The sequence below is a fragment of the Ictalurus furcatus genome, chromosome 19 (assembly GCF_023375685.1).
Source record: "Ictalurus furcatus strain D&B chromosome 19, Billie_1.0, whole genome shotgun sequence".
Taxonomy (NCBI): Eukaryota; Metazoa; Chordata; class Actinopteri; order Siluriformes; family Ictaluridae; genus Ictalurus; species Ictalurus furcatus.
In genome coordinates this window covers 25,141,085-25,165,666 of record NC_071273.1, presented here as the reverse complement: position 1 = coordinate 25,165,666, position 24,582 = coordinate 25,141,085, and the positions used below count along the sequence as shown (strand labels likewise).

General features: G+C 42.5%; 1 protein-coding gene across 1 annotated transcript in view; it reads right to left on the bottom strand.

The window, feature by feature from the left end:
* pawr (PRKC, apoptosis, WT1, regulator) overlaps window positions 1-24,582 on the bottom strand; it is a 45,101-nt gene that overhangs the window by 3,294 nt on the left and 17,225 nt on the right. The window contains exons 3-6 of the mRNA XM_053650174.1: window positions 14,362-14,484; window positions 6,788-6,819; window positions 4,338-4,428; window positions 3,134-3,238 (exon numbers count right to left, since the gene is read on the bottom strand). Of these exons, the coding sequence (XP_053506149.1) occupies window positions 3,134-3,238; window positions 4,338-4,428; window positions 6,788-6,819; window positions 14,362-14,484 (351 nt within the window). The remainder of the gene's footprint in view (window positions 1-3,133; window positions 3,239-4,337; window positions 4,429-6,787; window positions 6,820-14,361; window positions 14,485-24,582) is intronic.

Genomic DNA, 24,582 nt, shown 5'->3' with positions numbered 1-24,582 from the left:
ATAAAATGGCTGTGTTACTGAAGATGAAATGGCTGTGTTACTGAAGATAAAATGGCTGTGTTGCTGAAGATAAAATGGCTGTGTTACTGAAGATAAAATGGCTGTGTTACTGAAGATATGGCTGTGTTACTGAAGATAAAATGGCTGTGTCGGTGAAGATAAAATGGCTGTGTTACTGAAGATGAAATGGCTGTGTTACTGAAGATGAAATGGCTGTGTTACTGAAGATAAAATGGCTGTGTTACTGAAGATGAAATGGCTGTGTTACTGAAGATAAAATGGCTGTGTCGGTGAAGATAAAATGGCTGTGTTACTGAAGATAAAATGGCTGTGTTACTGAAGATGAAATGGCTGTGTTACTGAAGATAAAATGGCTGTGTTGCTGAAGATAAAATGGCTGTGTTGCTGAAGATAAAATGGCTGTGTTACTGAAGATATGGCTGTGTTACTGAAGATAAAATGGCTGTGTCGGTGAAGATAAAATGGCTGTGTTACTGAAGATAAAATGGCTGTGTTACTGAAGATGAAATGGCTGTGTTACTGAAGATAAAATGGCTGTGTCGGTGAAGATAAAATGGCTGTGTTACTGAAGATAAAATGGCTGTGTTACTGAAGATGAAATGGCTGTGTCGGTGAAGATAAAATGGCTGTGTTACTGAAGATAAAATGGCTGTGTTACTGAAGATGAAATGGCTGTGTTACTGAAGATAAAATGGCTGTGTTGCTGAAGATAAAATGGCTGTGTTGCTGAAGATAAAATGGCTGTGTTACTGAAGATATGGCTGTGTTACTGAAGATAAAATGGCTGTGTCGGTGAAGATAAAATGGCTGTGTTACTGAAGATAAAATGGCTGTGTTACTGAAGATGAAATGGCTGTGTTACTGAAGATAAAATGGCTGTGTCGGTGAAGATAAAATGGCTGTGTTACTGAAGATAAAATGGCTGTGTTACTGAAGATGAAATGGCTGTGTTACTGAAGATAAAATGGCTGTGTCGGTGAAGATAAAATGGCTGTTACTGAAGATAAAATGGCTGTGTTACTGAAGATGAAATGGCTGTGTTACTGAAGATAAAATGGCAGTGTCGGTGAAGATAAAATGGCTGTGTTACTGAAGATAAGCTGTGTCGGACTGAAGCTGAAGCTGTGTCTGTGATAAAATGGATGTGTCGGTAAGGATAAAATGGATGTGTTACTGAAGATGAAATGGATGTGTCGGTGAAGATGAAATGGCTGTGTTACTGAAGATGAAATGGCTGTGTTACTGAAGATGAAATGGCTGTGTCACTGAAGATGAAATGGCTGTGTCGATGAAGATAAAATGGCTGTGTTACTGAAGATGAAATGGATGTGTCGGTGAAGATGAAATGGCTGTGTTACTGAAGATGAAATGGCTGTGTCACTGAAGATGAAATGGCTGTGTCGATGAAGATAAAATGGCTGTGTTACTGAAGATGAAATGGATGTGTCGGTGAAGATAAAATGGCTGTGTTACTGAAGATGAAATGGCTGTGTTACTGAAGATGAAATGGCTGTGTTACTGAAGATGAAATGGCTGTGTTACTGAAGATGAAATGGATGTGTTACTGAAGATGAAATGGCTGTGTTACTGAAGATGAAATGGCTGTGTTACTGAAGATGAAATGGATGTGTTACTGAAGATGAAATGGCCGTGTTACTGTAGATGAAATGGCCGTGTTACTGTAGATGAAATGGCTGTGTCAATGAGGATAAAATGGCTGTGTTACTGAAGATAAGCTGTGTCGGACTGAAGCTGAAGCTGTGTCGGTGAGGATAAAATGGCTGTGTCGGTGAGGATAAAATGGCTATTACTGAAGATAAAATGGCTGTGTTACCGAAGATAAAATGGCTGTGTCGGTGAGGATAAAATAGCTGTGTTAATAACGTCATAAAATGTAAAGTATGACTGACACATTGCATACATATCTAAAGATAATAGCACCCAATAGCTAGTTAGCATTAAGCTACACAAGTGCAGTATAATAGCTGTCACTAGAGTAGCTAAAAGTAAACAGCGCGCTGGATATTTCACAGAGTAACAGTTGTGTTTTTCCCTCATCGCTGTAATGACGGAGGATCGATGGGTTCTATAGTGAGGAGGTTCCGTCCTTCAGCCGTGATTAGAACAGATTAAACATTAGTGCTTGTATTAGCAGTAAATGAGCGGTGCGGTCTCATCAGCTCTCTCACGCCAGAATGACAACTTCCATTTTCAGTTTCCTCCATCAACACCAGGCATTACAGCTGAGTAAAACCACACACTCACACACTCACTCACACACTCACTCACACACTCACTCACACACTCACTCACACACTCACTCACACACTCACACTCCCACACACTCTCCCACACACTCTCCCACACACCCTGCAGAGAAAGGTACTGAGTAACATATTCTGGGTGAAAAAACGGTTGCATTATACCCTGCTGAAAAAAACAATCACAGAAATTCTAATGGTTTCCACTACAAATACCATTACAAATCATCAGCTAACCATTAACTATTACTGGTCCTTAATGGTATCCACTAGACATAACACGCCACCAACAGAAGGCAACAAATTACCATTAGAGACCCACAGGGGCCATTATAGTTTCCATTAAAACCAATGCAATTCCCATTACAACCATTAAAACCATTACAAACCATTCAATGAGGATTTCTATTGTTTTTTTCAGCAGGACGGTTTTGAGTGTAACAAGATAAATCAATTTCCTCTTTCATTTACGTTACAGCAGCTATAAACAGTCGTTCCCTGACCAGCCTCTCTTTATTCTCTGTCTTTATTCTCTCTCTCTCTCGCTATTCTCTCTCTCTTTATTCTCTTTCTCCATTCTCTCTCTCTCTCTCTATCCTCTCTCTCGGAGTTAAAAAGAGACAAAAAAACACAACTTGTCGTCTTTTGTTTCTGAGAAACTGCATAGAAGCTTAAATTCCTCGGTCCTGAAGATGTCGGGAAACTCAGAGTTACAGCTTCACCTCTGACTGTTACAAAGTGCTGACACTGGAGACTCCTTCCAGAAACATTACATAAACATCTGCTCAAACGTCCCTGTGAATGAGCTGTTGCTATAGAAACGATAACGTATTAGAACGAGCGCAAGTCACCCGGTTTAACAGATCGATTTCCTCCTTTAGTTTAACGATCAGCTCGTCTTTATCCTGATGAGACTTCAACAGCCGAACGTTCTCCTGCTGCTCCAGGGCCAGCTCCTGTACACACACACACACACACACACACACACACACACACACACAAATATTGATTGATCAGTAAGTAATGACTTTCCCTCTTCCACATATATCTGTAACTGGAACGAACACAGACCCATCTGGATCTTTATGATTGGGTCATTAGCGGTTATTTAATGTAATTAGGAGTTTCCTGCTCCATATGCGGCTCTTTTCACTTGGCCTTTTTTTTAACGGGTCGTCTCAGTGAAACCTTATCTGTGTGTGAAACTCTGAAAGCTTCTCCAGAGTTTCTCACCGTGTTTCTCCAGTCCTGACCTTTCCCTCAGACATTTCCCTCGTATAAACCACCCAAAGTTCATCCACAAGCATGCTACAGTTCCAAATGTGTGTTTAAAGAGAAAATCCTTATCATTATTCATTTTCAACATCACAGTATAGTTATAAATAACATCACAATTAAATACACAGAATTTTATATATATATATATATATATATAAATAAAATGATAACTGTATATATCTATAGTTAACTGCAGTGTACTTCACTGGCAGACGTAGCAAAAAAGTAAAACATTGTATTGATTGTAACATTTATAGATTTATAGAAATCTGTTTCTTTGTGTACTACGTGTCCGCTTGGCCGGTGTTTATGCTTAATTACACAGAAAATCATTATTTATGACCTCCAGTGTGTGAGAATGAGCAAGATCAAACACCACGTAAAGATCTAACACCAAGTTCAGACAAAACACCAGGTAATTATTAAACCCCAATGTAAAGATCAAACACTATGGACAGATCAAAGACCAATGACAGATCAAACACCGTGGACAGATCAAACACTGTGGGCAGATCAAAGACCATGCACAGATCAAACACCAGGTAATTATTAAACCCAATGTAAAGATCAAACACTATGGACAGATCAAACACTATGGACAGATCAAAGACCAATGACAGATCAAACACCATGGGCAGATCAAAGACAATGTACAGATCTATCATCAGGTGCAAAATCAAACACCAGCTAAAAATTAAACACCACACACAGATTAAAACCCCAGTTATGGATCAAACACCAGACACGGATTTGATAGTTATGAAGTTTCATCAGTACCTTCTCCAGCTCCTCAATCCTCCTCTCCAGTCCTGTGTTGCTGAGACGAGTGTGAGTCTGACGATGTCTGTTTCCTCCTACATCATCCTCACTATAACACACACACACACACACACACACACACACACAGGAAACAGTTTATAGATCATTAGCTGTTGACTAATTTCTGAAATTTCCAATAATAATGATGAGCGTGTCCAAGTGGGGTGGATGGGCGTGTCTGGGTAAGATGGATGGGCACATCTCGAGCTCACATATTAACCTATTTAGGTCAGCTGAGTAATAGAATTTGTAAACAATATGTATCCACTGGGGGAAATAGGTATTGGACGCGTCAACATTTTTTTCAGTAAATATATTTGCAATGAGATTATTCAGATTAAATTTTCACCAGACATCAGTATTAACTCAAGAAATCCGGAAATATAAAGAGTCGACAACACTAAAGTCCATAAATGAAGTTGTGTGTAATAAAGAGGAATGACACGGGAAAAAAGTACTGAACACGCTAACTGAAATGTGTTTAATACTTAGTGCAGAAGCCTTTGTTTGTAAGGACAGCTTCAAGACACTTCCTGTATGAAGAAATGAATGTGCCGCAGTTTTCAGGTGTGATTTTCTCTGAAACCAATTGAGAGTTTCTTTCGCATGTGTGAATGTCAAACATTTTCTTCTTCCTATTTGAAGACCCACCCACACTGCTATGGCCTTTAAGGCATACCCAATCCAAGCTGTTCTAATTGGATTTAAACCCACCCACATTCCTGCTTTAAGTTAAGCTCATTTAGAACCCATTCTTATGTCCATATATAGACCCTAAGACCTGCCCATATTCCAATTTATGAGCTTTAATACACACCCACTCAGAGCATCTCTAATTTCCATAATTGGCTCAAAGACTTGCTACATTTCTGTATACTCAAAAAACCTGCCCACATTCCTATGAGCTTTAAGACATGCCCACTTACAGATGCTCTTTATGCTCAAACCGGCGGTCAAAGACCCACCCGCGTTTCTATGCATGGACATGAAAGCATGACCAATTAGAGCCACTCCTATGCCCATCTACGGACTAAAGAACCCACCCACTTGGAGCATTTCTAATTTCCATATATGGACTTAAAGATCCACCTATATTCGTATGTATGAGTTACTGAGCATACAGGTCCTGAATCCCAGAATTCAGAATCTTCTGTATACTACATAAACCTGTGATCATTTGCATGTCGTACTGTGATAGGTTCAAGCCATGAAGTTCATTTAATGACCTCACAAGCTCAGTCATAGCCCCGCCCACAAGTCAGTTTGTCTTAAATGGTAAAAACGAGACTTTGGCAAAAACAAAAACTTCTAGCAAACGCTGAAACCTGCCGAATCAGGATCAGCACCCAGGAGGAGTTTAAGATTTAAAACTGTTCTCTGTCCGTCTCAGCAGGAGCGTAATGTCACTGAGTGTCCCTCACACTCCGAGGACATGAACACACCGATTGGACATCTGCTCCTTTCCTCCCAAAGCGCCTCACACTCAATCTGCAGCACACACTGCGCTTCAGCTTCCTCATCACACACACACACACCAATCTCGTTCGGTGTGATTTAACCCGTATCGCTGTTTATCTTTACACAATCAGGGCGAGGAACTGCATCCGCCTCACACATTAGTTACCCACAATCCCCAGCGTGCAGGCTAAGAGGCGAGTGTCCATCACCGAGAGCTGTTTTAGCTTCATCGTGCATCACATTAGCTTTTTACTACGCTATCATATTCAAATACGCGGTAAAAATCGCGTTTTCAAACAACGGGCTATTGTTACTGCAGTGTAAAATTAAGACGAGCGATGGAGAAGAAGAGAGAGTTCACACGGTTGTTTTCGTTTGAAATAAACGCTCCCAGAAGACGTCCACTGGTGTCCACGTGGTCTGCGACTTCCTCGGCAGTAGTATGACGTCTTCAACTTACCGTTTAAAACTAACACCACAGTGGTTTTATGAAAACAGCTACGTCAAGTCAAGGCGTGTACCGGACCACAGCAGCACTGACGGGTGACTATGGGATGTCGCTTAGCAACCAGAACTACCTCGGTATGACCGCGCATTACAGGGACAGCTCGTGGACAACTGTTATGTTGCACGGTGTGAACAGTTTTATTTGAGCCAAACACGAGAACACAAGTCGTGACTTTAGTGTCAGAACTTTCCCTCCGAGTTCAGACTGAACAACACACAGCATCTTATAACACCTCATTCCTTTACGGTGTTTATTCACGAGTGAACCTTCACAGGACATTACATCAGAGCCCAGTGCAGAACCATGATCTGCCAGTGTAGTTACAGTCTGATCTTCTACACCTGTGTGGAGCACTCTTAATGTTATCGCACTGAAAATATACAGCGTTTGTGTGTGTATTTATTATTACTGTGTGTGTGTGTGTGTGTGTGTGTGTGTGTACCTTTTGTGGAGGCTGCCCGACCTCGTTGTGTCCTAGAGAAGAAAAGAGAAAAAAAAAATCTGTAAATAGAGTGGACTTTCCATAAATGTCCACATTTCTGATTTTCCACCTAGGGCCTACAGAGAAACTGCTCACATAAGCTGAGAGAGAGAGAGAGAGAGAGAGAATGAGAGAGAGAGCGATAGATAGAGATAGCGAGTGAGAGAGAGAGCAAAAGAAAGAGAGAGAATGAGAGAGATAGCGAGCGAGAGAGAGAGAATGAGAGAGCGCGAGAGAGAGAATGAAAGAGAGAAAGATAGAATGAGAGAGATAGCAAGAGAGAGAATGAGAGAGAATGAGAACGAGAGATAGAGAGCGAGCACAAGAGAGCAAGAGAGAGAATGATATATATATATATATATAGAGAGAGAGAGAGAGAGAGAGAGAGAGAATGAGAGAGAAATATATATGTATGTAGAGAGAGAGAGAGAAAAATGAGAGATATATATATATGTATGTAGCGAGAGAGAGAGAGAATGATATATATATATATATAGAGAGAGAGAGAGAGAGAGAGAGAGAGAATGATATATATAGAGAGAGAGAGTGACATATATATGTATGTAGAGAGAGAGAGAGAGAGAGAGAATGAGAATGAGAGAGAAATATATATGTATGTGGAGAGAGAGAGAGAGAGAGAGAATGAGAGAGAGATATATATGTATGTAGCGAGAGAGAGAGAATGAGAGAGAAATATATATGTATGTGGAGAGAGAGAGAGAGAGAGAGAATGAGAGAGAGATATATATGTATGTAGCGAGAGAGAGAGAATGAGAGAGAAATATATATGTATGTTTTGAGAGTGAGAGAGAGAGAGAATGAGAATGAGAGAGAGATATATATGTATATAGCGAGAGAGAGAGAGAGAATGAGAGAGAGAATGAGAGAGATATATATGTATGTAGAGAGAGAGAGAGAGAGAGAGAGAGAGAGAATGAGAGAGAGATATATATGTATGTAGAGAGAGAGAGAGAGAGAGAATGAGAATGAGGGAGGGGTGATGAAGGACATTTTTATTCTTTGCTTTTTATTTCAGCAGAGCTTTCTTTCTCTTCATCCATGAGAAAGGGTCTCTTTCTTTCATGTCTTCTTTCATTCCTTGATTATTACTTTTAAGTCTTCCTTTTACATTTCTCTTTTTTGTCTCTCTTTTCTTTTCCTCTTTCTATTTCTCCTCTTATTGTTTCCTCTTTTCCCCGTGTTTCTTTCTTTGCTCCATTTATTTTATTTTATTTTCTTTACTATAAGTGTGACCCATCTTAAAAATTCAGCAGTAGAAATGCTTGTGCTTGTGCTTGTGTGTGTGTGCGTGTGTGTGTGTGTGTGTGTGTGTGCGTGTGTGTGTGTGTGTGTGCGTGTGTGTGTGTGTGTGTGTGTATAGTCCCATTAGCATTGTACATAAAATACCCTTATAAATATATATTTTTTTACTGCACTGCAAATAAAAGGGGGGGGGGGGGTGTCACGGTCACAAACTGTGACATTTTAAACTGGACAGGAAATTAAATTATAAGAGAAAGTGGGGTGTGTTCTGTTAAATTTAGCATTGAATGTTTTTAAATAATAAATAAACTTTTGTAAACATGCTTGATGTAATATTTAAGCATTACGAGTGAAATGCTGTGCAACGTGGAGGTAAATTAAGCGTAAAATATTTTTAATGAGTCTGAGCTTGAGTGAAGTGAGGTGAGATCAAGAGTGTACAGCTTCTGAATACTGTGTGTGTGTGTGTGTGTGTGTGTGTGTGTGTGTGCACTCTCTGATGCATTATTCATGTCTAATCTCAGCTAAGTCACATGCACACTGGGTAAAAATAAATGATATTCATAGGTATGTGTTTAACCGTTAAAACTGTCAGCTCTTAAAAGCTAACTAAGACCAGCAGGTCATGTCACGTCAAGTGGGTTTTTATCGTCGTTCCTCTATATAGCTCGTATATATTGGAACGAAACTGCGTTTCTTCAGGACCATGGTGCAACACCGAACGGTACGCAAGACTACATAATCTGCAAATACACAACAGTGTGAGACGAGGGCAAAACAATAAATACATAGGATATGGACAGTAAACTGTAAATATAAGATAAAATAAGATGAGATGAGATGAGATAAGATGAGATAAAATAAGATGAGATAAGATGAGATAAAATAAGATTAGATAGGATGAGATAAGATGAGATAAAATAAGATTAGATAGATGAGATGAGATAAAATAAGATGAGATGAGATAAGATGAGATGAGATAAAATAAGATGAGATGAGATAAAATAAGATGAGATAAGATGAGATAAAATAAGATGAGATAAGATGAGAAAATAAGATGAGATGAGATAAAATAAGATGAGATAAGATGAGATAAAATAAGATGAGCAAATAAGATGAGATAAGTTGAGATGAGATAAGATGAGATAAAATAAGATGAGATAACATAAGAAGAGATAAGATGAGATAAGATCAAATGAGATGAGATAAGATGAGATAAGATGAGATAAGATGAGACGAGAAGATGAGATGAGATGAGATGAGCTGTGCTGAGATAAGATGAGATAAGATAAGCTTTATTGATCCCACACTGGGGAAATTCCCTCATTACAGTAGCTCAATTACACACAACAGATTAGAAAATACACTTTAAATAGGAACAGAATAGAAAAATGTCAAACAAATATAACAGGAATAAAAAAATAAGAATAAGAGTAATAATAATAGTAATACATACACTATGAACACCACTGTATGTACAGATGAATAAGAAGATGAATATATACAGATGAGCAAGTGACACCTGGTTTATATACAGATAAGTGATGAATGCATAATTTCACAGTTAACAGTAGAGTTTGAGCGATAAATAGTAAAAATGAATCAATGTTCATGTTGCAGAATTATTGTGAACATGTTGGCTGATGATGCAAAACTAGCTAGCGGTGCTACATTATCTTGTTATTTGTATTAAAGAGTCTGACTGAAATAGGGATGAAGGACCTGAGGGAGCAGCAGTCTGCTGCTGAAGGCGCTGCTCAGGGACTCCAATGTCTCATACAGGGAGTGAGAGGAATTTCCCATAATAGACACCAGTTCAGCTACCATCCTCCTCTCCCCCACCACCTCCATGCTGTCCAGAGGGCAGACCAGGACAGAGCTAGCCCTCTTAACCAGTTTGTTAAGACGTTTCCTGTCCCTCTCAGTGCAGGAGACTACTGCATAGAAGATAGCAGATGCTACCACAGTGTCATAGAACGATTTTAGCAGAGTCCTGCACACACCAAAATACCTCAGTCTCCTCAGCAGGTGGAGACGACTTTGGCCCTTTTTATACAGGACCATCTGTGTTTATGGACCAGTCCAGTGAAGAGAAAGGGAGCGAGCACTGTACCCTGTGGTGCTCCTGTGCTGCTAACCACAGGACTCTAAACTGTAAGCTATTGTGTATGGCAGCAATACTGGCAGCAAAAATGAGTTCCCTAGTAAAGTGACTGATGCAGCTGTGTAAAGAGCATGTGCAGTGGTACTGAGTCTTACTGGGTTAGTGCAGTGGTACTGAGTCTTACTGGGTTAGTGCAGTGGTACTGAGTCTTACTGGGTTAGTGCAGTGGTACTGAGTCTTACTGGGTTAGTGCAGTGGTACTGAGTCTTACTGGGTTAGTGCAGTGGTACTGAGTCTTACTGGGTTAGGGCGTGTGCAGTGGTACTGAGTCTTACTGGGTTAGGGCGTGTGCAGTGGTACTGAGTCTTACTGGGTTAGGACGTGTGAAGTGGTACTGAGTCTTACTGGGTTAGGACGTGTGCAGTGGTACTGAGTCTTACTGGGTTAGGACGTGTGCAGTGGTACTGAGTCTTACTGGGTTAGTGCAGAAGTAATGAGTCTTACTGGGTTAGGGTGTGTGCAGTGGTACTGAGTCTTAGTGGGTTAGTGCAGAAGTAATGAGTCTTACTGGGTTAGGGCGTGTGCAGTGGTACTGAGTCTTAGTGGGTTAGTGCAGAAGTAATGAGTCTTACTGGGTTAGGGCGTGTGCAGTGGTACTGAGTCTTACTGGGTTAGGACGTGTGCAGTGGTACTGAATCTTACTGGGTTAGTTTGTGTGCAGTGGTACTGAGTCTTACTGGGTTAGGGCGTGTGCAGTGGTACTGAATCTTACTGGGTTAGGACGTGTGCAGTGGTACTGAGTCTTACTGGGTTAGGGCGTGTGCAGTGGTACTGAGTCTTACTGGGTTAGGGCGTGTGCAGTGGTACTGAGTCTTACTGGGTTAGGGCGTGTGCAGTGGTACTGAGTCTTACTGGGTTAGGGCGTGTGCAGTGGTACTGAGTCTTACTGGGTTAGGACGTGTGCAGTGGTACTGAGTCTTAGTGGGTTAGTGCAGAAGTAATGAGTCTTACTGGGTTAGGGCGTGTGCAGTGGTACTGAGTCTTACTGGGTTAGGACGTGTGCAGTGGTACTGAATCTTACTGGGTTAGTTTGTGTGCAGTGGTACTGAGTCTTACTGGGTTAGGGCGTGTGCAGTGGTACTGAATCTTACTGGGTTAGGACGTGTGCAGTGGTACTGAGTCTTACTGGGTTAGGGCGTGTGCAGTGGTACTGAGTCTTACTGGGTTAGGACGTGTGCAGTGGTACTGAGTCTTACTGGGTTAGGGCGTGTGCAGTGGTACTGAGTCTTACTGGGTTAGGGTGTGTGCAGTGGTAATGAGTCTTAGTGGGTTAGTGCAGAAGTAATGAGTCTTACTGGGTTAGGGCGTGTGCAGTGGTACTGAGTCTTACTGGGTTAGGGCGTGTGCAGTGGTACTGAATCTTACTGGGTTAGGACGTGTGCAGTGGTACTGAGTCTTACTGGGTTAGGACGTGTGAAGTGGTACTGAGTCTTACTGGGTTAGGGCGTGTGCAGTGGTACTGAGTCTTACTGGGTTAGGGCGTGTGCAGTGGTACTGAGTCTTACTGGGTTAGGACGTGTGCAGTGGTACTGAATCTTACTGGGTTAGGGCGTGTGCAGTGGTACTGAATCTTACTGGGTTAGGACGTGTGCAGTGGTACTGAGTCTTACTGGGTTAGGACGTGTGAAGTGGTACTGAGTCTTACTGGGTTAGGGCGTGTGCAGTGGTACTGAGTCTTACTGGGTTAGGGCGTGTGCAGTGGTACTGAGTCTTACTGGGTTAGGACGTGTGCAGTGGTACTGAGTCTTACTGGGTTAGGACGTGTGCAGTGGTACTGAGTCTTACTGGGTTAGGACGTGTGCAGTGGTACTGAATCTTACTGGGTTAGTTTGTGTGCAGTGGTACTGAGTCTTACTGGGTTAGGGCGTGTGCAGTGGTACTGAGTCTTACTGGGTTAGGACGTGTGCAGTGGTACTGAGTCTTACTGGGTTAGGACGTGTGCAGTGGTACTGAATCTTACTGGGTTAGTTTGTGTGCAGTGGTACTGAGTCTTACTGGGTTAGGGCGTGTGCAGTGGTACTGAGTCTTACTGGGTTAGGACGTGTGCAGTGGTACTGAGTCTTACTGGGTTAGGGCGTGTGCAGTGGTACTGAGTCTTACTGGGTTAGGGCGTGTGCAGTGGTACTGAGTCTTACTGGGTTAGGACGTGTGCAGTGGTACTGAGTCTTACTGGGTTAGGGCGTGTGCAGTGGTACTGAGTCTTACTGGGTTAGGGCGTGTGCAGTGGTACTGAGTCTTACTGGGTTAGGGCGTGTGCAGTGGTACTGAATCTTACTGGGTTAGGACGTGTGCAGTGGTACTGAGTCTTACTGGGTTAGGGCGTGTGCAGTGGTACTGAGTCTTACTGGGTTAGGGCGTGTGCAGTGGTACTGAGTCTTACTGGGTTAGGACGTGTGCAGTGGTACTGAGTCTTACTGGGTTAGGGCGTGTGCAGTGGTACTGAGTCTTACTGGGTTAGGGCGTGTGCAGTGGTACTGAGTCTTACTGGGTTAGGACGTGTGCAGTGGTACTGAGTCTGTAATACTCAGGCTTTGTGGATGCAGCGGTTGTTGAATGAGGTGTCGATGGTGGGTGGAGAGACCTCAATGATCTTTACAGATGTCTTCAATTCACTGTAGGGTCTTGCGGTTAGAGGTTGTGCAGTTCCCATACCACACAGTGAGACAGAATGCCAGGAACCTCTCAATCTTCCTCTGTAGAAAGAGGTGAGGATGGCAGGGGGAAGTTTGGCTGTCTTCAGCCTCCGCAGGAAGTGGATGCACTACTGGGCCTTCTTGACTAGGCAGGTGGTGTTGAGAGTCCAGGAGAGATCCTCAGTAATGTGCACACCAAGAAACCTGGAGCTTTTGACTCTCTCCAAAATTGTTCCATTGAAGTGCAGTATTGAGTGGTCCACTTGGGTTCTCCTGGGTTATCTTAGTATCATTACTGCACTATCCTCCAACATTACTGCTCTAGCCACCTAACATTACAACACTATTGACCTAACATTACCGCTCTATTGTAGTAACATTACCGCTCTATCCTAGTAACATTACCGCTCTATCCCTGTAACATTACCGCTCTATCCCTGTAACATTACCGATCTATCCTAGTATCATTACCGCATTATCCTAGTAACATTACCGCTCTATCCCTGTAACATTACCGCTCTATCCCTGTAACATTACCGCTCTATCCCTGTAACATTACTGCTCTATCCTAGTATCATTACCGCATTATCCTAGTAACATTACCGCTCTATCCCTTAACATTACCGCTCTATCCTAGTATCACCACATTATCCTAGTAACATTACCGCTCTATCCCTGTAACATTACCGCTCTATCCCTGTAACATTACCGCTCTATCCCTGTAACATTACTGCTCTATCCTAGTATCATTACCGCATTATCCTAGTAACATTACCGCTCTATCCCTTAACATTACCGCTCTATCCTAGTATCACCACATTATCCTAGTAACATTAGTGCTCTATCCCTTAACATTACTGCTCTATCCCTTAACATTACTGCTCTATCCTAGTATCATTACCGCATTATCCTTGTATCATTACCGCATTATATCTATCCTCTTGATGGCCCTGACCACAACTTTAGTAAACAAATATATTGCCATGCCTAAAATAATTATTTTTGTAGTAGATAAATAAACTAAATTAAAAGTGAAATATATAAATACACATAATTTATGACATGTAATGCATACTTTATTATTTTATAAACAACGCAAGGAAGGCTTTGGCGTGTGTGTGTGTGTGAGAAACTCCTCACAGCTAGGCCAATCTAAGAGTGAAAAGGTGCTAATTAAAAATGCAAATGGTCGCAGCGAGGTGGCAAAGACATCTCTCACACACACACACACACACACACACACTTCTACACCGTCACACTCAAACACACATGCACACACACAGCAGGGTAGAAGTTGCTGTGGAATGTTCAGCAGTGTGTGTTTTCCTTATATGGCAGAATGAGGAGAGAAATATAAAGCCGCTTAAACAGAACCACATGGAGAAGAGCAATAGACAGAAAATCTCTCTCTCCCTCACACACACACACACACACACACACACACACACACACACACACACACACAGACTACATACCTGTGCATGTCCGGCTCCGAGGTCAGAGGTCATGGACTCGTTCTGCACAGTGTTGTGCTGTGTGAGGTCTTCCTCGTTCTTGCTCTCCTTATCTCCATCATCATCATCCAGTGAGTCCAAACTCTGTGCGCACACACACACACACACACACACACACACACAATTTAATATCATTTACTTTTTATGGCTGTAACATTTCTGTTTAAATCATAATTTAAATCATGAGTGTTTCTTCTCTTCATCTCAGTGATCAATAAAAACAATCCTGATGCCCCAAAGTCCTTCTCAGTAATTATGCTGCCCCCTGATGGCCAATGGGGAACAGTGAAGAACACTCATGAGCCACAGTTCAGTGGTTATAGATTTCAAATAGTGATCTGAAGGTTGTGGAAACTACTGATCTGCCTTTAACCGTCAGCTGCTTACTTCAGAGCTTTAAGTCAATTTAGATACAAATAAATGTAAACAGAAGGAACAAACAAATACTGAAACCTAAAGAACGGAGAAAATAGGGAATAAAAGGTATTAGAGAACGCTGTAGAGTAGGGAATAAAAAAATAATAAAAAGTGTGCATGACTGAAAGCAAAAAAATAAAAATAAAAACTAGGAAAAACACCAGAAGTGAAGAGGGAAACTTTGACAGCAATGACTTAACAGTAGAAAATATCAAATATTCAAAAATTATGAACAATGGATAAATCCATACTTAAAACTGAAATCATGGAAGAACTAAGAGACACTAGAGCAGTGTTTCCTCAAACTGGGGTGACGGAGGAGGTACGCAAACTGCTGAGATTTACCGTCCACTTCATTCTACCCCAATCTGAAATGACATTCAAACCAAGCATGTATCTCTCACAGGCACGATATGAACTTTACCCCGTCTACTGTACAAACAGCAAAATGGTAATGCTATAAAAATCAAATACATGTCACCCAATCAAATGATAGCTAGTAAAAAATGACCCAATAGCTAGTAAAATTAAAATGGACACGTGACTACAAAGAACTCGGCTTGTGACTATCCACAACCCTCTGACAGCAGACCCCCAGGTCCCTCGAACAGCGCACCAGTAGCAAGCGTGCGTGCACCACGGCTACTAGTCCGGTTCACACCGAAAGTAACAGCGGAAGTTAAAACGCCACCTCACTTTCACCAGCAATTCGCAGAAAGACCATCAAAGACATGTAAATACGATGAGAAATATATCTCTTCGGGCTTTATGTACATCGACAGTGAAGAAAACCCCAGCCCCAGTGTCTTATATGTGCAAAAGTGCTCTCTCATAGCTGCATGAAACAAGCATTTAGAAACAAAGCTTTGAAACCTTGTGAGATTTCCGAAAGACAATTAAGACAACTCCGGAGTAGTAATGCCCTTATAAGAGCGTCTGAAATCCTTCATAGGAAGGGTCTGGATGATGAGTTACAGAGTGGTTACGACAGGCGTGGAGATTGTGGGGGGGGGGGGGGGGTTCATCAATGTAAAGAGTGTGGGAACCACTGCACTAGAGGATAAAATAGTAAAACAGTAAACAAGGATCTATGAAAACAAGGGCCTAGTGGAACCCAGGGTAATACTGGAAGCGCAATGAAAAGTAAGAAAAACAATGTGTGTGTGTATAGCTGTAAGTGGTGCTCTGTGGGGTCCAAGCACTGTATTCCATTTCATAGGGTCATGCTGCCATCTTGTGGTGCGATATGATATTGCATACTGTACATATTAATAAGTAACAGCACAATTAGTGTGTAAGCGTTTTATGTTGCTCGGCTGACGGTTGGTGCGAAGACATGCTAGCAGCTGTATAATGTAACTAATAATTTTATCAATTAATTCATTTTTAATTCTCCATTTGCGTTATGTAATACAGTGTCACACGCTGGCATTTCTCAGTTTTTTGTTTTTGTTTTGTTTTTTTTACACACGTGTGTGAAATAAAGCTAATTCATAATGAATTAAATGTTTGAGGGGAAACAACCCAAGATAAATGAGAGTATGAAAAAAATGAACAATTAACCTCAGGGAAACAGAAGAAGAACAGGAAATCTAGGGATCATTATCAAAAGAGCAAAAGTCACTCGCACGTAGCGACAGGCTTCGTCCCGATTCACAAATAACTATACTAACGAAACATTGCAGATGTTTAACTAACACTTTGTGAACAGGTGACTAGGGGACAAAGAAACTGCTAGAGAGGGTCAGAAACCAACGCAGAGGGGAACAAGGAAACCAGAGAACGTTGGAAACTAGTAGGCAAGAAACTTGAGAACAAGGAGGAAGTCAACTACATCACGCAATGAACCGAGGGAGCACTGGAAGTAAGAGAAACAAGAAAACTTAGAAACAAGGGAATATTCAAACCTGTACATGACTGGGAAATGGGCACGGGAAGCAAAGGAACATGGGGAAACTGGAACACTGGCAACAAAGATACTGAAAGGAGGAAGGGAAAAAGTGAGGGAGTTCATGAACGATAGAACTAAACCCTATCAGAGAGGAAACTGAGAATTTAATAAAGTCGAGGGGACAAGGAAGTTAGTGAACAAGGTGACTTGGGAAATTGGGGAACTAGAGGACATGGATTAAGGGATAAGGGGACACTACTAGAATATTAAAGGAGGATACTAGAAAGTTAGTGAACGTTATAAATAAGGTACGAGGACATTAGTATACAAAATAACTAGGGAACAAGGGGAATGTAAAAGGTGCATAAGGAACACCAGGAACTAGGGGGCAAAATATCTAGGGAACAAAAGAATTAGTGAACATGATAACCAAGGAAGACCAGGAACTAGGGGGCAAAATATCTAGGGAACAAAAGAATTAGTGAACATGATAACCAAGGAAGACCAGGAACTAGGGGGCAAAATATCTAGGGAACAAGGGAATTAGTGAACATGATAACCAAGGAAGACCAGGAACTAGGGGGCAAAATATCTAGGGAACAAAAGAATTAGTGAACATGATAACCAAGGAACACCAGGAACTAGGGGGCAAAATATCTAGGGAACAAGGGAATTAGTGAACATGATAACCAAGGAAGACCAGGAACTAGTGGACATGGGAATTAGTGGTTGAGATCTCCAGGGAATAATGGAAATAGTGAACATGATAACCAAGGAACACCAGGAACTAGGGGACAAAATATCCAGGGAATAAGGGAAATAGTGGCTGAGATATCTAAGGAACCCTGAGAAATAGAAGAACTAAAAACTAAGAGAAGTCCACATGATTGGGGTGTGTAAATTTCCTCTGACCAATCATACGCCTCAAATGGTTCTCCACTTCCCCAGTTCTCTGCCACAGTTTCAGCTTACACATGGGGGACAAACTGATAAAGAGTTTTACTTCCTTCTAACTTTATTACAGTGTTAAACTACACTATCATTTAAAATATGGTAATAATTCAAGCCACGCCCACACGGAACAAACGCAACAGTGATCAATGCAAGTAATAACACTGATACACATCCATATAAAGACAAAGCTGAAACAGGGACAGAGATGGAGGGAGGACTGAGCGGATTAAAAAGCTGACCTCACATTCTTTCTACTTCCTGTTTACACAGTTACAGACGAGTGTTTAAGTCAGCATTATGCTCGGGAGACTTCGCTCTGTAAACAGGACATGACTCGCCAAACAGACCTCCACTGATACACACACCAAGACAGACATGTTTAACAAAAATATCTTCATTCTGCAGAAAACCGAAATTCATTCTCTCAACAACCGAAATCTGTCGCTAATCCCCAGCGTTCTCACTGTGCCACTGTGTGAAACGCGGCGTGGGGTTTGAGAAAGGAGATATGTAAATACAAATAGTTATTATTAGAATTACAAATAGTACACTTGTATTATTCGTTACAGCAGACAGGGGGCGCAGTGGAAATCCTCCTGCTGTGTGTCCTGAATTTAATGAGTGTGAGAATTAATCAAACACTGGCAACACTGGAAACACATTAACATGATGAATTATACACACCAGCACAGTGAGTGAGTGTGTGTGTGTGTGTGTGTGTGTGTGTGTGTGTGTGTGTGTGTGTGTGTTAATCATCAACGCAGACACACACTAACAGTCAGACTGAGTTTAATCTTTCAACACACACTGACCCAACATAAGCAACAAGAATTTAAAGAATAATATTTTAATGTTCAAGTTCACATCAAGCACATCGGGGGCTAGAGGAATGCCGGGAGGGACAGGGGAACACAGAGGAACAGGGAGGGACAGGGGAACTGTGAGAGACAGTGAGGGACAGGGGAACTGTGAGGGACAGGGGAACTGTGAGAGACAGTGAGAGACAGGGGAACTGTGAGGGACAGTGAGGGACAGGGGAACTGTGAGAGAAAGGGGAACTGTGAGAGAAAGGGGAACTGTGAGAGACAGTGAGGGACAGGGGAACTGTGAGGGACAGGGGAACTGTGAGGGATAGTGAGGGACAGGGGAACTGTGAGGGACAGGGGAACTGTGAGGGACAGTGAGGGACAGGGGAACTGTGAGAGAAAGGGGAACTGTGAGAGACAGTGAGGGACAGGGGAACTGTGAGGGACAGGGGAACTGTGAGAGACAGTGAGAGAAAGGGGAACTGTGAGGGATAGTGAGGGACAGGGGAACTGTGAGAGACAGTGAGAGACAGAGGAACTGTGAGGGACAGTGAGGGACAGGGGAACTGTGAGAGAAAGGGGAACTGTGAGAGACAGTGAGAGACAGGGGAACTGTGAGGGACAGGGGAACTGTGAGGGATAGTGAGGGACAGGGGAACTGTGAGGGATAGTGAGGGACAGGGGAACTGTGAGGGATAGTGAGGGACAGGGGAACTGTGAGGGATAGTGAGGGACAGGGGAACTGTGAGAGACAGTGAGGGACAGGGGAACTGTGAGAGAAAGGGGAACTGTGAGGGATAGTGAGAGACAGGGAAACTGTGAGAGAAAGGGGAACTGTGAGAGACAGTGAGGGACAGGGGAACTCTTTATTACAGATTTCTTTATTCCTTTCTCTGTCACTTTCTTTCTTGGGCTCTCTTCCACTGTCTTTCTTTTCCATTGTTCCTTTATTCTTTTTATCCATAAAAATGTGTGTGTGCCCTCACACTCTTGGAATCTATGGCATTCGGCCAATTAAACACACACAGACAAATAAAACAACACCGATAACAACCAACACTGTGTCTTATTAAAACTGCAGAAAGACAGAAAGACAGAAAGAAAGAGAGAGAGAGAGCGAGAGTGCACGAGAGAAAGAGAGATTATGAGACAGAGAAATAAACAGAGACTTATATCCCCCATGCATTCTTCATCCAAACATCGTATCCCCACTTACTCATTTGACCAAACATCAAATTTCACACCCCAATGATCTCATCCAAACCATCCATCCCATACACCCATCTATCATCCACCTAATCCACCCATCCATCCACCCATACATCCACCCATCCATCCACCAATACATCAACCCATCCACCAATACATCCACCCATCCTCCAATATATCCACCAATACATCCACCCATCCATCCATCCACCAATACATCCACCCATCCATCCATCCACCAATACATCCATCCACCAATACATCCACCCATCCATCCATCCACCAATATATCCACCAATACATCAACCCATCCATCCATCCACCCATCCATCCATCCACCAATACATCTACCCATCCATCCATCCACCAATATATCTACCAATACATCCACCCATCCATCCATCCACCAATACATCTACCCATCCATCCATACACCAATATATCCACCAATACATCCACCCATCCATCCATCCACCAATACATCAACCCATCCATCCATCCTCCAATATATCCACCAATACATCCAGCCATCCACCAATACATCAACCCATCCACCAATACATCCACCCATCCATCCATCCACCAATACATCCACCCATCCATCCATCCACCAATACATCCATCCACCAATACATCCACCCATCCATCCATCCACCAATATATCCACCAATACATCCACCCATCCATCCATCCACCCATCCATCCATCCACCAATACATCTACCCATCCATCCATCCACCAATATATCCACCAATACATCCACCCATCCATCCATCCACCAATACATCTACCCATCCATCCATACACCAATATATCCACCAATACATCCACCCATCCATCCATCCACCAATACATCAACCCATCCATCCATCCTCCAATATATCCACCAATACATCCAGCCATCCACCAATACATCAACCCATCCACCAATACATCCACCCATCCTCCAATATATCCACCAATACATCCATCCATCCTCCAATACATCCACCCATCCACCCATCCTCCAACATATCCACCAATACATCAATCCATCCATCCATCCTCCAATATATCCACCAATACATCCACCTCATCCACCAATACATCCACCCATCCACCAATACATCCACCCATCCTCCAATATATCCACCAATACATCAACCCATCCATCCATCCTCCAATATATCCACCAATACATCCACCTCATCCACCAATATATCCACCAATACATCAACCCATCCATCCATCCTCCAATATATCCACCAATACATCCACCTCATCCACCAATACATCCACCAATACATCCACCCATCCTCCAATATATCCACCAATACATCCACCTCATCCACCAATACATCCACCCATCCACCAATACATCCATCCATCCTCCAATATATCCACCAATACATCCACCTCATCCACCAATACATCCACCCATCCACCAATACATCCACCCATCCTCCAATATATCCACCAATACATCCACTCATCCACCAATACATCCACCCATCCTCCAATATATCCACCAATACATCCACCCATCCATCGATCCTCCAATATATCAACCAATACATCCACCCATTCTCCAATATATCCACCAATACATCCACCCATTCATCCATCCTCCAATATATCCACCAATACATCCACCTCATCCACCAATACATCCACCCATCCTCCAATACATCCACCCATCCTCCAATACATCCACCAATACATCCACCCATCCACCAATACATCTACCCATCCTCCAATATATCCACCAATACATCCACCATCCATCCATCCACCAATACATCCACCCATCCATCCATCCACCAATACATCCACCCATCCATCCATCCTCCAATATATCCACCTCATCCTCCAATACATCCACCCATCCATCCACCCATCCACCTCATACACCCATCTATCATTCACCCATCCATCCATCCACCAATATATCATCCACCCATTTGATCCCCCAATGATCTCATTTAAACATAATCTACCAGGTCCTGCATATCACCTAACCATATATGTATTCACCTCATTCATCTCATCCAACCCTTCATATTATAAACCCATCCATCTCATACATCCATCCATTTATCCACCCACCCACTCATCCATCTCATTCATCAATCCATTTCATCTACCCATCCATCCATTTTATCCACCTACCCATCCACTCATCCATCTTACTCACCCACCCATCCAAATAACCCCCAGCCACCCATCCATCCATCCATCTTACTCACCCACTCACCCACCCATCCAAATAACCCCCACCCACCCATCCACCTATCCATCTTACTCACCCACCCATCCAAATAACCCCCACCCACTCATCCATCCATCCATCTTACTCACCCACTCACCCACCCATCCAAATAACCCCCACCCATCCACCCATCCATCTTACTCACCCACTCATCCATCCATCCAAATAACCAACACCCACCCATCCACCTTACTCACCCACTCATCCACCCATCCAAATAACCCCCACCCACCCATCCATCCACCCATCCATCTTACTCACCCACTCACCCACCCATCCAAATAACCCCCACCCATCCACCCATCCATCTTACTCACCCACTCATCCATCCATCCAAATAACCAACACCCACCCATCCACCTTACTCACCCACTCATCCACCCATCCAAATAACCCCCACCCACCCATCCACCTATCCATCCATCCATTTTATCCACCTACCCATCCACCCATCCATCTTACTCACCCACCCATCCAAATAACCCCCACCCACTCATCCATCCATCCATCTTACTCACCCACTCACCCACCCATCCAAATAACCCCCACCCATCCACCCATCCATCTTACTCACCCACTCATCCATCCATCCAAATAACCAACACCCACCCATCCACCCATCCACCTTACTCACCCACTCATCCACCCATCCAAATAACCCCCACCCACCCATCCATCTTACTCACCCACCCATCCAAATAACCCCCACCCACTCACCCATCCATCCATCCATCTTACTCACCCACTCACCCACCCATCCAAATAACCCCCACCCATCCATCTTACTCACCCACTCACCCACCCATCCAAATAACCCCCACCCATCCACCCATCCATCTTACTCACCCACCCATCCAAATAACCCCCACCCACCCATCCATCCATCTTACTCACCTACTCATCCAAATAACCCCCACCCACCCATCCACATCCCTCCATCCCATTTATCCACCCACCCACCCATCCATCCAGCTTATAGAGAAAAGTTACTGTAGGAAAGTTCGTGTCGTGTAATTTCAGAAACTCTCACCAAATATGACTATCAAACATGTTCTACTAAAACCAAAGTGCCTTTAAAAGTGAAGAAGGGAACATGAGAATAGAAATTCAAGCTAATAAATGTGCTGTGTGCTCAACTGCACACGACGGGGGAACACGCTTTTCATCCAAACCTTCAAAATTAGCTCTGCGCTTCACCGCACACCTTTCAGTTCAGATGAATGTTATCCAGGGAGAGCTTCACACACAGACACACACACACACACACACACACACACAGCGGCGTGTGCAGTGAGCGTGACTGATATGCTGCAGATGGGTCAGTTCATTCCGACAGAAAATAAAATAAAGAGAAGCGGCGCAGTTCAAAAAGGGCCGAAATTAAAACAACATGTGTGGAGCTGCTCTTTAAACTGTCCTCACGTTAAACACTATATTTACCTTTTCTTTTTTAACTAAACCCTTCTAAAGGCTCGCTTTGTGAGAATGCTGCAGAAGTGTGTGTTTAAGAGTAATTCGGCTTATTGTTTAGCAAACGTGGCTCAGTTCTACTTCTACAACACAAGCACATGATCGAGGTCACTGAATACAGACTGAACAGCAGGTTTATAGTAACGCACTCCTTCTAACACGCCATCGTTTCTATAGTAACAGCTCATTCACTGGGACGGGGACGGCGGACTCTCCGTATAAATGCTCCCGTGTCAGCGCTTTGTAACAGTCGCAGGTAAAGCTGTTACTCTAAATAATGTGGATATACAATCAATGTTTTTTTTAGAGAATATAACATTAGTTGTGAAAATGTCTATGACTGAATTACACGGTGGACGTGACGGTAACGTGACAGTTCTGTCTGCTCTTCGATTCACGTGCGTCGAACACGGGTACAGCTAAAAGCTCTCGTTTACCAACAAACATCGCTGCGAAAGACCGCGCACAACAATTTGACTCGATTCAAGTAGTTTTCCACAACAACGACCAAAAAACAAAACTCCGCTATTTGCATCGCAAATTAAAATAAATAGATAAATAAATAAATAAATAAATAAATGCAGATTACGGACTGATATTCGATGAAGGCTTTAAAAACTCCACACTCACATCAGGTTATATCTGCATTAAAGCCTAGTTTCCTGACGTACACATTGATTCCCTGTATAAACTTTATAAACCGCACTCACCGGCGTGAAAACTCGTCATTTAATCAAAACATTTTCTACATGGGATTTATTCGTCGTCGCTCTCGTCTCTGTTTAGACAAATATCACAAGCTTTCACAAAATGTTGATAAGTGAAGCTCAACAGCCTTTTGCCGCACATCACAGCTATAGTCCTCGCTCTTACCCATAGTTATGAATGAATGACGGAATTTGGCCTGTGTGTCACCTCATATTTATACCCCTGTGAAACAGGAAGTCATGGTTGAACAATTTCCTGTTCCTAGTCACCCAGGTGTACAAAAAAAATAAAGTAAAATATCAATGGGAATATATTTCTCTCATATGGATTCATAGGGGTGCCAATAAATGTTGCACACCTATATTTAACAGGTTTTATATATATATATATATATATATATATATATATATATATATATATATATATAAAAACCTGTTAAGAATAATGAAATGTTTTGTATTTTTAAACTGTTCTATAAG